Source organism: Monodelphis domestica, chromosome 2 (genome assembly GCF_027887165.1).
Source record: "Monodelphis domestica isolate mMonDom1 chromosome 2, mMonDom1.pri, whole genome shotgun sequence".
In the NCBI taxonomy this organism is placed as follows: domain Eukaryota; kingdom Metazoa; phylum Chordata; class Mammalia; order Didelphimorphia; family Didelphidae; genus Monodelphis; species Monodelphis domestica.
The window spans coordinates 274,919,411-274,935,083 of NC_077228.1; the positions used below are offsets into that span (position 1 = coordinate 274,919,411).

The following is a 15,673-nucleotide window of genomic DNA, read 5'->3' on the forward strand; positions in this document are numbered from 1 at the left end:
TTTATATATGTGCATCTAATATATTCTATATGTGTATATATGCATTTAAATATATACAGAAAATACACACAAATATATAATATACATAAATATATACATGAGTAAATATGTCCTATACATAAATATAAGATATAGACAAATAAATATATTATAGACATAAATATAAATATAGGTATAAATATAGACATAAATATAACATATAGATATAAATAAATTACATGCATACATATAAAATACAGGCACAAATATATTATATACATAAATATATATTATAGACATAAATATAAAATACAGACATAAATAAATTATATACATAAATATAAAATATAGGCATAAATATCTTATATACATATATATTATAGACATAAATTTAAAATATATACATAAATAAATTATATACATAAATATAAATATCTTATAGACATAAATATAAAATGTAGACATAACTATAACATACAGACATAAATTATATACATAAATACACATTATAGACCTAAATGTAAAATATAGGCATAAATATATTATATAAATAAATGTAAAATATATACATAAATGTATATTATACATATATACAAATATATAAAAATATATAAATATACACATAAATATACATATGTATAAAATATAGATATAAATATATATTTAAGTCATAAATAAATTATATGCAGATAGAAAATATATATTTTGGTTACATAATAACTATATTTACATAATAATACAGATATTTTATATTATAATTTATTCATAATATATCATGATGTATATAGATATGTGTGTATGTAGTGCATATTTATATATCTATAGAATATATTTGCATATATTATGTTTATTATATATTTATAGAAATATATATGTTGTTTTATATTATATATTTATGTAAATACATGTATATGTATATAAATATCTATATTTGGACTCCATCTCCAAGTCCATTATGTATGTAGGGAGAGTTTGGAGTTGCATGGAGGCGTGATCTAGACTAGACTAGACTAGACTCCTGCCTCCTTCACTCACCCAACAGACTGTCGAGGCATTCTCCTCAGTGGGAGGAAGAGGTGTGACAGGGTCCCTGGCCTGCTAGAGCTCACAGTCCCATCAGGGGTGCCACAATCATGCCAAGATAGAGGCTCCTCAAATCAGCCTCCTGCCCTGACTGTCACAAGCTTGAAGGAGCAGCAATCAGGACTCTGGGAGCAGAGAGAGGCCATCTTGGAGCCCTCAGGAGGGGGCTTGATCAGGGCCTTGAAGGACAGGAAGAATTAGATGCCCAGAGAGAAATGGGGAGAGATCCCTCAGAGCAGAAAGCTCCCCTCACTTTCCCCTTCTTGGCCTCCATATTGCCCTTTGTACAAAAAAGGATTACAAGGACAGGAGCAGATAACCTATAAAGTCCCTTCCAATGTATTTTTGGTGTGGTGGATTGGGGGTTGGGCCTGGAGTCAGGAAGACTTCTTGAGTTCAAATCCAGCTTCAGACATTTATTAGTTGTGTGACCCTGGGCAAGTCATTTTGCCCTATTTGCCTTGATTTCCTCATCTATAAAATGCATTGGAGAAGGAAATGGCAAATCATTCCAGTCCTTTTTTTTTTTAATCTTGCCTTCTGTCTTAGAAGTAATATTATGTATGTATTGGTTCTAAGGCAGACAAATGGTAAGGGCTAGGCAATGGAGGTTAAGTGACTTACCCAGGGTCACACAATTAGGAATTGTCTAAGGCTAGATTTTTACCCAGGACCCCCTTCCCTGGGCCTGGCTCTCCACTCACTGAGCCACCCAGCTGCCCCCCCACTCCAGTATCTCTGCTGAAAAAAACCCAAGTGGGGTCACAGAGAGACAGACACCACTGAAATGCCCCAACAACAATAATTCCACCAGGGCTGATCTAGGGATTCATCTCTCCTCTCAGTCTCTTTGTCCTGGATGTATGGACCCCACGGCTGCAAAGGAATCCCTCTTAACCACCCAGAATTTCTCCTTTCCCTTCTCTGCTCAGTTCAAGGGCTGCCTTCTACTGAGAAGCCCCAAAGCCTTCCCTGACCGGTGTCTGCGGGCAGTGCTCTCACCCACCTCAAGGGTCCTGAATCCATGAATATGCACTCCCACGCTTCTGTGTATCCATGCATATCCGTTATGTGTGTACACACACATATATTGTATATCTACATATATATACATTTGCAAATATTTATTTTGAGGGTGTATATAGAATAGGGATGAGGTTATTGGAATGGGGAAGGCACTGCTAACAGCTGTGTTGTCTCCCCTCTCTCCACTGTAAGCTCCTCAAACAGAGGAACTGTCTCCCTTTTGCCTCTGTATCCTCAGCACGTAGCACAGTCCGGATACAGGTTGTTGTTCTCAGTCGTGTCTGACTCCTTGTGACCCCATTTGGGGTTTTCTTGGCCAAGATACTGGACTGGTTTGCCATTTCCTTCTCCAGCTCATTTGGTAGATGAGGAAACTGAGTCAAACAGGGTGAAGTGACTTGTCCAGGGTCACACAGCCAGTGGTTTGCCATCTCCTTCTCCAGCTCATTTGACAGATGAGGAAGCTGAGGTCAACAGGGTGAAGTGACTTGTCTAGGGTTGCACAGTTAGAAAGTATCTGGGGCTGGATTTCAATGTAGGTCTTCCTGACTCCAGGCCTGGCACTTTATCCACTGTACCATCTAGTTGTTTGGAGATTCAGAGGACTCGGGTTTAAATCTCTATTCCTGACATTCCCCCCCCCTCCCTGCCTTCCTCAACCCCCCCCCTTTGTCTCTGTATGGAAAGAAATGGGTCTCTATTTCCTCATCTATAAAATGAGGGACTTGATCTAGATGACCTCTGAGATTCTGTCAAGTTCTGAATCCAAGACCCTGTGATTCCATACATTCACTGGGATTTGTCATTTTTATTGTTTCTTCATGACCCCATTTGGGGTTTTCTTGGCAAAGATACTGGAGTGGTTTGCCATTTCCTTCTCCAGCTCATTTTACAAATGAGGAGACTGAGGCAAACAAGATAAAGAAACTTGCCCAGGGCCACACAGCTAGGAAGTATCTTTGACAGGATTCGAATTCAGGCCTATTACATAGTACATGCTCAATAAAAGCATATTGATTGATTGAGATTTCATTCTAAGCGGGGTCACTGAGAATTACTATTGGAATTTGGTAATAATAGTAGTTACTCCCACTTATATAGAGTTTTAAGGTTTTCAAAGAGTTTAAAAAATTATTATCATTTGATTCTCATAAGATTCCTGTGAAGGTAGTTGCTATGATTACACCCATTTTACAGAGAAGCTAATTGAGGCTGGGAGAGGTTTAGTCACTTGCTCAGGGCCACACACTTAGGTGTCTGAGGTAGAATTTAAGCTCAGGTCTTTCTGACTCTGTCCAGGACTCTAGCCTCTAGGGTAGAGAAGGTAAACCTTTTAGAGACCACGTGCCATTCTCCACCCAGAGACCAAGTGCCACCCTTCCCCCTTACCCTAGACAGGGGAAGGAAAAAGGGAGGGAAGGTGCACTCCCATTGGGCTGCTGGGCAGAAGGGTGGGTGATGAGAGAGGCATGCATGGAGAAGGGGAAGGGAGCAGCTCTGTCTAAGTCCAGCTGCCTTTCTGATAAATAACTCTGGTGGGTGATGGCATGCATGCCCACAGAGAGGTCTCTGTGTGCCATCTTTGGCATGTGTGCCATAGATTCACCATCATGGCTCTAGGGCTGAACTCTGAATGGGTCCCCATCCCTCATCTCTCTGATGTGTCCTAGGGATGGATTATCAGATCAAAAACCTGGTGGTGGACAATAGACGGTTTGCATTGCAGCTCTGGGACACAGCGGGACAGGAGAGGTAATGAGGCTTCTTTATCTTCTGACTCCCATGGGGTCCCTAGTTTGGACTCAGGGATGAGGGGAGGGAGGGAGGGAAGGTCAGCAAAGAGCAAGAAGGCATGGTCCTAGGAAAACAGGACCCACAAAGGAAAAGACACCCATGATAGAAGACAGGTGTTAGGTTTGGTCATGGACTTCTGGGTCTTTTAGAATCTTAGATTTGGAGATGGAAAGGGCCTCAGAGACCATCCATAGCAACCCTCTCATTTTATAGGCAAGTAAACAGAAGCCCAAAGAGGTCAAAGGACTTGCCCAAAATAAGGCAGGTAGTGAATAGCAAGAATTGAGATTTGAACCAAGGTTTTTTTATTCTAAATCCAGTGCTCTGCTGGAGGAACCATTAAGTTCTAGGGTGTTCTATCTCAGCAGAGGCAAGTCATTTCCCTTCTCTCATTCCTTCATCCATAAAATGAGTCGTTTTCTGTTCTATATCCTACGATACATCACAGCTTCCCAAGGCTTCAGAGTCCTCCTAGTAATAATTTATCTACCCAGTGGCAGAGGGATAAATCAAATGAGAATCTCTTGTGTGCCCTTCCAACTCTCAGAGCTAAGATTTATAGATGCCCAAGGCAGTCTGGGTCTCACTAGGAATCTTCTGATAGGTACCACAGCATAACCAAGCAGTTTCTCCGGAAAGCTGATGGTATCGTGCTCATGTATGATGTCACCTGCCCAGAAAGCTTCCTTCATGTGCGCTACTGGCTTGATTGCCTCCAGGTGAGTGGGGCTGCTGCCAAGGCTGGTCCTGGCAGGAGGGGGCCAGCAGGGCATCTATTTGCTATTCGCTTCCTTTCCCTATCAGGAACATGGCTTTGACAAAAGAGGGAGCAGGTGTCCTTGCTCTCCAAATAGAAAGTGGGAGCTGAAAACAGGATGAATACTATGAAGCCACAACCACTCAGTGGAGCCCTAGACAAAAACAATTTCCTACCCATCCTGTGATTATTATCCACTTGACATTAGCTCTAGGTATAGTCAAAATACCCTCTTCTAGGTTTTCCCAGAGACTCCTGCACAAGGGTGAGTGACAGGCAGACTCATTCCACCCCAATTTTCTAATCAATTGAGCACTAAGACTTTATTGTGGCTCTGTTCTATCTCCAACTCTGGGCTGCTTACTGAAGGGTATCTAGGAAAACCCATGATTCCTGCCCTCAAGGGGGTTCTGTTCTGTTTGAGGAGAAAGGATATGTACATGCTTGAATCTATTCACAAACATTTTATATATACACACACACATGCACTTACACACATACATAGAAGCATACATTTATATACAGGGAGCAGCTAGGAGGCTCAGTGGAAAGAGCCAGGCCCAGAGATGGAAGGTCCTGAGTTCAAATCAGTCTCAAACACTTCTTAGCTGTATGAACCTAGCCAAGTCACTTAACTCCAATTGCCTAGCTCTTCTGTGCTCTTCTGCCTTGGAACCAATACTGAGTACCAGTTCTAAGCCATAAGGTTAAAAAAAAACCCAGAGAAGTAGAGAGGTGATGGCAAGTTTCAGGAGGAAGACCATGGATTCTGTTTTGGACATGTTGAGTTTAGGATGCTTATGAAGCCACAAAGTGGCATTGCTCAATAATTGGTTTGTGATGGAAGCAGGACAGGAGCTCAGGAGAGAGATAAGAACTAGGAATCATCTCGTGGAATTATTAGTCAAACCCACAGGAGCTAATGAGGTCACCAAGAGGGAGAATGTTGGGAGAATGAGGAGAAGAGGGTCTAGGACAAAGGCTTGGGGGACATCCATGGGTTAGGAATGGATGATGACTCAGATGGAAGAGTGGTCAGACAGAGAGGAGGATCAGGGGAGGGTGGGATAATTAAAACTGAGAGAAGCATCCTAAGGAGGCAGCTGGGTGGTCAATAGTGAGGTCAGGAAGGATGAGGACTGAAAAAAAGCCATTGGATTCAATAATGGAAAGATCTTTGGTAACTTTGGAGAGATCAGTCTCAGGACCGGGGTACTATGCACTAAGAAGTGAACACGAGGAGAGCAAGTAGTGGCAAAGAATGTGGCAAAGTAGTGGCAAAGAATTTTTCCAGGTCCGGGACACTTTTTTTAAACATCGTTTTTTAAAATTATAAACTTAGCTATCATCAATAAACACAGACATTCTGATATACAAAGAACAAAGACGAGGATTGTGTATGAAACTATGAACTGCTGCTGTGTACAGTTTGTTTTTCTTAAAGGGCATATTAAATTTAACAAGGACTTAATAAAATCCCCCGCCCCCACCCATAGAAACCCTCCCTTGTAACAAGTCATTATAGTCAAACAACACAAATCAATACACTGGCCGTGAATGAGAATGCAGGTCTCCTTCTGCTCCCCAAATCCATCAGCTCTCTGCCAAGAGAAGGGAGAGGCACCCTTTACTGCCAGTCTCCTGAAGTCATCATGTTCAGCCACTGTGGATCAGAGTGCCAAAGACTTTCCATGTTGTTTTTCTTCATATTGCTGTGGTCATTGCATACATCATGCTCCTGGTTCCCCTCACGCCATTCCGGGTCACTTCAAACGAGTCTGGCCAGATTTCCCTGAATTCCTTATATTCATCTTATAGTGAAATAATATCCCCACACATTCATATGCCACCAGATGTTCAGGCATTGCCCAGTGGAGGGGCCACATTTTGCTTCCAGCTGTCTACTATTCAGTATGTTTTCCACCTATAAAGAGCAAGACCCAAGACCATTGAGGATAATGAAGACTCTAGGGAGACAAGAAACCTGGGCAAGGATCATAAAGGCAGAAAGAACTTAGTGGGGGCAGCCAGGCTAAGAGTCAGGAGAACCTGATTCTTCCTAACAGTGTGACTCTGGGCAAGACACTTAACTCTAATTGGTTAGCCCTTGCTACTCTTCTGTCTTAGAATTGATACTAATGCAGAAGGTAAGAACTTTTTTTTTTAAAGAAAGACATAAAAGAAGGAAGGAAGGAAAGAAAGAAAAAGAGGAAGGAAAAAAAGTAAAAAAGGAAGAAAGGAAGGGAAGAAAGAAAAGAAAGGAAGGGAAGGAAAGGAAGGAAAAGAAGGAGGAAAGTAGAAAGGAAGGAAGAAAGGAAAGAAGGAAGGAAGAAAAGAATAAATAAATAAATGAAGAAAGAAAAAGAGGGATGGAAGGAGAAGGAAGTAGAAAGGAAGGAAAGAAACAAAGAAAGGAAGAAAGAGAAAGAAAGAAAGGAGGGAAGGAGGAAAGGAAGGAAGGAAAGAAGGAAGGAAGGTAGGGGACAGACAGTTAATAAATAGCCCTGACTGGAGCAGAGTGGGGCAAATGAGTAAAAGCAGAGGCTCAGAGTGGGTAAGTAGGATAGACTTAGCTTCTTTTAAAAAATTATTATTTATTTAAACCCTTACCTTCCATCTTAGAATCAATACTGTGTATTGTTTCTAAGGCAGAAGAGTGGTATGGGCTAGGCAATGGGGGTTAAGTGACTTGCCCAGGGTCACACAGCTAGGAATTGTCTGTGGTCATATTTGCACCCAGGACCTCCTGTCTCTGGGCCTGGCTCTCAATCCACTGAGCCACCCAGCTACCCAGGCTTAGCTTCCTGATGGCTTAGATCTACCTACCCTACTTCTGCCTAGTCTTCAACCTGTCCCTCTTCCTTCCCAAATCTGCCCTTGAGCTCATGACATGGAGTGTTAAGGAGAGTCTTTGGGTGTTCCTGAGAAAGGAAACTGTGCCATCTTTCTCCAAACCAAAATAATGTGTTGTACTGCAGGAAGCAGGAGCTGATGATGTTGCTATCCTCCTCCTGGGGAACAAGACAGACTGTGTGGAGGAGAGGCAGGTGTCCACCGAGAATGGACAGCTCCTGGCTAAGGTAAGTGTCCTAGTGAGCTTCCCAGACACATCCAGCTTTTAGTTTTATTGTTTTTACTACAATTTTCTGCCTTAACAACATTCCAAGACAGAAGGCCAGGAGCAAAGCAATTGGGATTAAGTGACTAGGAACTGTCTTAAGGCCATATTTGAACTCAGGCTCTCCTATTTCCAGGTCTGGCACTCTATCCATTGTGCCACCTAGCTGCCCCAATATGCCTGTCATTAGAACTAAAGAGAAGGGCCAGTTCCTGTGAGATGAGGGCAGAACTGCCCCTGAGTTATGACCACCCAAGGGGAAATCAAAACAAGATCTATACTGTAAGGTCCCTAGCATCTAGGGCTGTGCAGGAGCTAGGAGAAGAGGGAGTATGGTACAGTAGAGATAGCAATGGTTTTAAAATCAGATCTGGATTCATAACCTAGCTTTTTATTTTTATTTTTTAACCAACTCCCTGTGTAGCCTTGAGTAGATCACTCTACTTCTCTAAATATTATTGATATTTTCACTAGGATGATCGCTTAGAGTCTACATCCCCAATCATGTCCCCATGAATCCGTGTGATCAAGCAGTTGTTTTTCTTCTGTGTTTTTACTCCCACAGTTCTTTCTCATGAGTCCCTCAGAATTGTCCTGGAGCATTGCATTGCTGCTACTAGAGAAGTCTATTATATTCGATTGTACCACAATGTATCAGTCTCTGTGTACATTGTTCTCCTGGCTCTGCTCTGTTCACTCTGCATCACTTCCTGGAAGTCGTTCCAGTCTCCATGGAATTCCTCCACTTTATTATTCCTTTGAGCACAATAGTATTCCATCACCAACATATACCACAATTTGTTCAGCCATTCCCCAATTGGAGGGCATCCCAATAGCGACCCTTTAGAACCAATGTTTCCACCCAACAAGATAAGTCTAATGTTGGTATTTCAGGTACCATGATTGTCTGAGAAGGGATTTAGGGCCACGATTCTTCTTCATGCCTCAGTTTCATGACAGTAGCAGTATCCTGTTCCTCTGACTTAGCCTTCTAGTCCCTCATTCTAAAAACTGTTGGTCAGCTCCAGACTGACCATTGAGAACAGATATTAGCTCTCTCTCTATGGTGTTCCCTAGCTCATACCCAAGACCATAGTATCCTGTGTTTTGGTTTGGTCTTGCAGGAAATTGGGGTTGCCTTTGGAGAATGCAGTGCTGCCTTGGGACATAATATCTTAGAGCCCATTGTGACATTAGCCAGGTGAGTATAACCTGTCTCCAAATTGCTTTACAACAGGATCCCATCCTGGCACGTGTCCTGCTTGTGGGTATAAGAGTGTGTGTGTGTGTGTGTGTGTGGAAGCATTTATGTATAGGGTGGGCTTGAGGGTTCAGGTGAATTGGAGGGAATTTACAGGGGAGTTAGATTGCTTAGTGGTTAGGGCATCGGACCTGGAGTCAGGAAGACCTGAGTTCCAATCCAGCCTCAGACACTTACTAGCTAGGTGACCTTACACAAGTTGCTTTACCCTGTTGACCTCAGTTTCCTCATCTGTCAAATTAGCTAGAGAAGGACATAGCAAACCACTTCAGTATGTTTGTCAAGAAAACCCCAAATGGGATCACAGAGTCAGACATGATTGTTAACAAATGAACAAAAGAGAGGATAAGAAGGTGATTTTACCAAGTCATTAGGATTATGTTATTAAAATATTAAATATTAAAATAGTACTTTATAGAATGCTTTAGACTTCTTGCCGATCATATATATGTGTGTGCATATGTGTCTCAAGGAGAATGCAAGTTTCTTGAAAGCAAGAGACTGTCTTTGTATTCTCAGTGCCTGACACAAAGTAAATACTTACTAAATATTTGCTGATTGGAATCATTTAACTTCACTTGACCTTAGCTTCCTCATTTGTAAAATGTGGATAACAATACCTGTGGTACCTACTATACCCCATTGATGGATACAGCTGTGGACCTAGAGTCAAGAAGATCTGATCTCAGACACTTACTAGGTGTGTGATCCTGGGCAAGTCACATTACACTGTTTGCCTTGGTTTCTTCATCTGTAAGAAGAGCTGGAGAAGGAAATGCCAAAACCATTCCAGTATCTTTGCCAAGAAAACTCCAAATGGGAATCACAGAGAGTCAGACATTATTGAAAAATGACTGAATTGAAAATTGCTGGGATGTTTTCCTGATATGGAGCTGAGATTTCCCTTCCTCTAACTTTCACCAGTAGCTCCTAGTTCAGGAATAATCTGCAATCCTCCCATACCATGAAAGTTCTTCAGTGACTTGAAAACAGCTATTCTATTCCCCTCTAAAAGTTTCTCTTTGTCAGGTTAACTATCCTCAGTTCAAAAACTCATAGCATCATGAAATCATATTTTTAAGGACTAGAGGGTATAGACCATTTCATCCATGCCCCTCCCATTTTGCAGATGGGGAAACTGAGGCACAAAGAAATGAAGTGCTTTCCCCAAGAATTTGAATTCAGCTATTTTGACTCCAAATCCAGCATCCTCTCCTGGTCCTTCAACCTCCTGGTTGCTTTCCTCCAGTTTCTCATGAAGAATGTGGTGAGCTGAACTGAATGAGATATTTCAAATGTGGTCTGAGCAGCATAGAATGTAGTGATTGTGGCAGAGGCAATAGTGGGGGAGGCAGGAGCTATCACATCTCTATTTCTATGCCCTGCCCCTCCTTTAACCCTGAGATTATATTGGCCTTTGGGGCCGTTTTGTTATACCACTTACTCTCCCTTTTTCCTGGTCTCCTCCCTTTTCCTTACCCCTTTCCTTCTTTTTTCTCCTTTTCACCTGGTTTCTTCCCTTTTTTATTTCTTCCCCATCTCTTCTATAAAATGAGCTGGAGAAGGAAAAGGCAAACCACTTCAGTAGCTTTGCCAAGAAAACACCAAATGGAGTCATGGAGAGTCAGACATTGCTGAAAAAACAAATGACTGAACTGAACATTGCTGGGATGCTCTCTTAACATGGAGCTGAAATCTTCCTTTCTGTAACTTCCCCCAGTGCTTCTTAGTTCTGGAACAACCCGTGAAAGTCCTTCAATGAGCTTTCAACCCACCCAAACTCCCAGGTCTTTTGCATATAATCAAGTTTGTGCTTGTAAATGTTGGTTTTTTTTTTTAACCCAAGTGTAAGATTTTACATCCATCATTCTTAAGTTTCATTTCCTTAGATTCCGGCCATCATTCGAGCCTGCCAAGACCTTTTCAAATCTTAAGTCTGTCATCCAGTGCGATGGCTTTCCCTCCCAGCTTGGTGTCATCTGTCCAGTTGATAAGCATTTTCTGTTTGCCTCCCTCCAAGCCGCTGGGAAATGTAGAAGCGTACAGGACCAAGGACAGATCCCCGGGGCACTCTTCCCTAGCAGCTTCTGTTCTCCCATCCTACTAAATCATCACTTGACTTCTTCTCACATTTCCTACTCTATCTCCCCAGGGTGACTCCCCATCTGCTCTTCCATGAACTGTTTCTCCCTATTTCTTTAAAAAAACAAACACCTGTAAATTGAATTTTCGTTGTTTTCTCTAACACACGATAATAAGTCCTCATTTTACAGATAAGGAAATGGAGACGCTGAGGTTCAGAAGGGAGAAGTGTCTAGGGGCACAGAGTTCATTCTATATGTAGGATCCTTGATTTAGATCTGGAATCCACTGTAAAGGTGTAGACCCCCTTTATTTTACAGAAGAAAGAAGGGAAGTTTAGAGAGGTTTGTCCAGGATCACATGAGAGATTGGCTGAGGTAAGATTGGAACCCAGGTCTTCTTGACTTTTGGCAGCTGTTCCATCTCCCCTACCCTAGTTAAGCTATTGAGAAGCCCAGAGAAGGCTTTGTCTATCTTTTTTTTTTTTAAAAAATCAGCTCTCAATTTAGGAGACAACTAGGAGTGTATTCAGAGGAAGGTACAGAAGATAGTGGTTGTCCAAGACTAGAGCATCAATTTGGGGACTGAAAGGAAGTTTTCTCAAAAGAATACAATGTGGAGAGCAGGTAGGTGGCTCAGTAGATTGAGAGCCAGGTCTAGAAATGGGAGATTCTGGGTTCAAATCTGGCCTTAGACATTTTCTAGCTGTATGACTCAGTCATTTAACCATCACTTAAAACTTAAACTTAAAAGAATACCATGGGGTATTCTCAATGGATTGAGAGCCAGGACTAGAGACAGTCCTCAGACACTTCCTAGCTGTGTGACCCTGGGCAAGTCATTTAACCCCCATTGCCTAGCCTTTACTGCTCTTCTGCCTTACAACCAATACACAGTAGTGATACTAAGGGGTAAGGTAAGGGTTTTAAAAAAAGAGCAAATGAGAAAAAAAAAAGAATACCATGTAGGGAGCAGCTGGGTTGCTCAGTGGATAGAAATGTATAGACTACAGATGGGAGGTCCTGGGTTCAAATCTGGTTTCAGACACTTCCTAACTGGGTGACCCTGGGCAAGTCACTTGACCCCCATTGCCTAGCCCTTACCCCTCTTCTGCCTTGGAACCAATACCCAGTATTGATTCTAAGACAGAAGGTCAGGGTTTTAAAGAAAAAAGAAACTTTCACCATGCCTTATCTTCTGCCTTACAATCAATATAGCACTTGAATGAAGTTCTGAAAGAAACCAGAGAGGCTAAGAGGAGGGATTAAGGAGCGAGCGCATTCCAGACAGACAGGACAGACAAAGCAAAGACTCTCAGACAGGAGACAGAGTGGAATGTGTGAACAAGAAGGCTGTACTGGAGAGTTCATACAAGAGAAGTATATAGAATTATCCTAGAAAGATAGACTAGGAGCCTAGCTGTCGAGGGCTTTAAATGGCAGACCTCAGAGGCCATCTAGCACAAACTCTCATTTACTAATGAAGAAACTGAGACCCAGAGTGACTTGCTGAAGGTAACACAAGGAATGAGGGACCAAGGAAGGGATTTGAACCTATGGGACTCTTGACTCCCAACTTTTTGGCTTGAGCACTCTGTCCTTGAAGGTGTTTAGGTTTGATCCTATTGTTGAATTGTTTCAGTTGCATCCAACTCTTTGTGATTCCATTTTGAGGGTTTCTTAATAAAGATACTGGAGTGTTTTGCTGTTTCCTTTTCCAGCTCATTTGACAGATGAGGAAACTGAGGCAAAGAGGGTCAAGTGACTTGCCAAGGGTCACACAGCTAGTAAGTATCTGAGGCTAGATTTGAACTCATGAAAATAAGTCTTCCTGACGCCAAAGTCCAGTGCTTTAGCTGTCATTATAGGTAAGAGTGAAGACATAGTCCCTTGTCTTCATGGGTATCAGACATGCATAAGCATAACATACAATAATTGACAATTACATTATAAAATAGGACAGTGTAGGAGCTTGAGTATGGATGGCTACTCTTGGGGCAAAGGTTCTGAAGGAATCAAGCTTTAAGGAGGCATCAGACTGGCTGATCTTCCTTCCAGCTCCAAGAATCTAGGATGCTAAGGTTGAAATCTATAGGTTCAAAGGCATCCATCATTTCCTCACTCCCGCACCCTGGGTCCCCTCACAGGGCAATGCAAGAACAGGACAACAGATTGAGACACAATCTGGTGGACTTGGAGAAGAAGGAGGTGAAGAAGAAGGCGGGCTGCTGTTCCTGAACTCTGTGGGCCTGGCAGGCTTTGAGGAGCCCATGGTACATGATGGTGGCAGGACTCAGTCCCTTCAGTCCTGCCTCCTTCCTGTCTGACTTTGACAGCCAACGACAGCAAGAGGAACTATGAAAATTCAAGGATTTTGAGCTAAAAAAAAAAAGCATCCATGAAACATTTTCATTTTATTTTCAATAAAATTGAATGAATCTTCACTTTATTTTCAATAAAATTGAATGAATCTTCATTTTATTTTCAATAAAATTGAATTTTCATTTTTTTAAACCCTCTCTTCTATCTTAGAATTAATACTTAATATCGGTTCCCAGGTAGAGAAGAGTGACAAGGCCTGGGCAATGGTGGTTAAGTGACTTGCCCAGGGTCACATAGTTAAGGAGTGTCTGAGGTCAGATTTCAACATGGACCTCTTATCTCCAGATCTGGTGCTCTATCCACTGAGACACCTCTCTGCCCCTCCATGAAGCATTTTTTTGTGCATTTGTGCATTTTTTAATGCACAAAAGAAAGCGGGGCAATGTGTATACTTTTATGTTAAATTTAATAGGAATTTTAAAGGAATTGTATATAGCAGTTTTACAGTTTCATATATAATTCTTTTTCTCTAGTCCTCTTTGTATATTGAAATCTTTATGTTTGCTGATGTTTGTTAAGGTCACAGCAAAAAAAAATGTATATATGTGTAAACCAGACTTTACTAAATTGGACTTGTGGTGAATCAGAATTTATAATAATGGAAACAGGGCAGCTGGGTGCCACAGTGGAGAGGAGTCAAGAAGACTCATTTTCTTAAGTTCAAATTTGGCCTCAGGCACTTACTAGCCATGTGACCCTGGGTGAGTCACTTCACCCTATTTGCCTCATTTCCCTCATCTGTCAAAGGAGCTGGAGAAGGAAATGGTAAACCAGTCCAGTATCTTTGCCAAGAAAACTCCAAATGGGGTCATGAAGAGAGTCAGACACAACTGAAATGACTAAACAATAGAATAATGGAAAGAGAGGCCCCGAAGACTTGTGTCTAGTCCTAATTCTGACAAATACTGTCTTTGTGACCCTGGGCAAGTCACCTAACTTTTAAAAATTTGTTCTAGAAAACTCTCTGAGACTCTAAATTGCCTAGAAGGTGCCAACCTGCACGAGTTGAGGGGGAGTTCCTTATACCAATGAAATCACAGATCTGATCCCTAGCCCTAATAATCAAGATGAGGTCTGGACTGAAATACATTCTTGTACTTTGAAGGAAGTTTGCTTAAGTAAATTAATGTGATTTTTTAACCCTTACTTTCTGTCCTAGTAACAACTTGAAGACAGAAGGTCAAAATCTACACACTAGGGTTAAATGAATTGCCCACAGTTATACAACTAGGAATTGTCTGAGGTCACATTTGAACCCAGAACCTACTGACTCCAGGTCTGCCTTTCTTCTTCTTTTTTTTTTTTAAACCCTTACCTTAGGTTTTGAACTTAATACTGTGTATTGGCTCCAAGGCAGAAGAGTGGTAAGGGCTAAGCAATGGTGGTCAACTGACCTGCCCAGGGTCACATAGCTGAGAAGTGTCTGAGGCCAGATTTGAACCCAGGACCTCCCATCTCTAGGCCTGGCTCTCAATCCACTGAGCTATCCAGCTGCCCCCACCAGGTCTGGCTTTCTATGCACTGTGCCATCTAGTTGCCCTATTCAAATCAATATTCTTAAATCAATATTAATATATTATGATATAAATGAATAGAAATTATATTAACTTTATATTACATCAATTAAATTAATATGTTGATTAAATTCATTTTCTCTTGATTAAATTAATGGGTCATTAATATAAAATGAATATAAATTATATTGATTTGATAATTAATATTCTAAAAGAAATTACAGTCTTTAAAAGGTTCTAAACCACTTAAAGGAAAGGAACCATTTTTAGATCCAGTTAAATATTTTAGAGGAACTGAAACTTGGATGCTCATTAAGCTGAAGAGGCTAATTTATTCAACAAACATTAAATACTTACCCTGGGACATTTGCTATTTAGATAAAGACTGGTCCCTATCCTCCTTGATCTAGTTAATTGCAAATTGTTCTTACCTGTTCATTAAAGCAAGTCCCCTACTTGGCACTACAGGTTTCATTTTATTACTGTACACTTAAAAATAGTCAAACTGTATTCCATTGACAATATTCTACCTGGGCAGCTTGGAAGCATGGTGGATCCATAGGACTTGGTTTCAAATTCAGCTTCAGACACTTCCCAGCTGAGTGACCTTGAGCAAGTCACTTGACCCCCCCATTGCTCAACCCTTACCCCTCTTCTGCCTTGGAACCAGTAGAGTTT

General features: G+C 41.4%; 1 protein-coding gene across 3 annotated transcripts in view; it reads left to right on the forward strand.

Moving 5' to 3' along the window:
- The window catches only part of RAB44 (RAB44, member RAS oncogene family), a 69,744-nt gene that overhangs the window by 40,267 nt on the left and 13,804 nt on the right, over window positions 1-15,673 (forward strand). For 2 of the 3 annotated variants that reach the window (XM_056818144.1, XM_056818142.1), the window contains 5 exons: window positions 3,759-3,840; window positions 4,487-4,601; window positions 7,618-7,719; window positions 8,882-8,958; window positions 13,247-13,575. In XM_056818144.1, the coding sequence (XP_056674122.1) occupies window positions 3,759-3,840; window positions 4,487-4,601; window positions 7,618-7,719; window positions 8,882-8,958; window positions 13,247-13,337 (467 nt within the window). In that variant the 3' untranslated portion in view covers window positions 13,338-13,575. Of the gene's footprint in view, window positions 1-3,758; window positions 3,841-4,486; window positions 4,602-7,617; window positions 7,720-8,881; window positions 8,959-13,246; window positions 13,576-15,673 lie in introns of those variants that run through there. The other variant, XM_056818143.1, reaches the window with a different exon arrangement.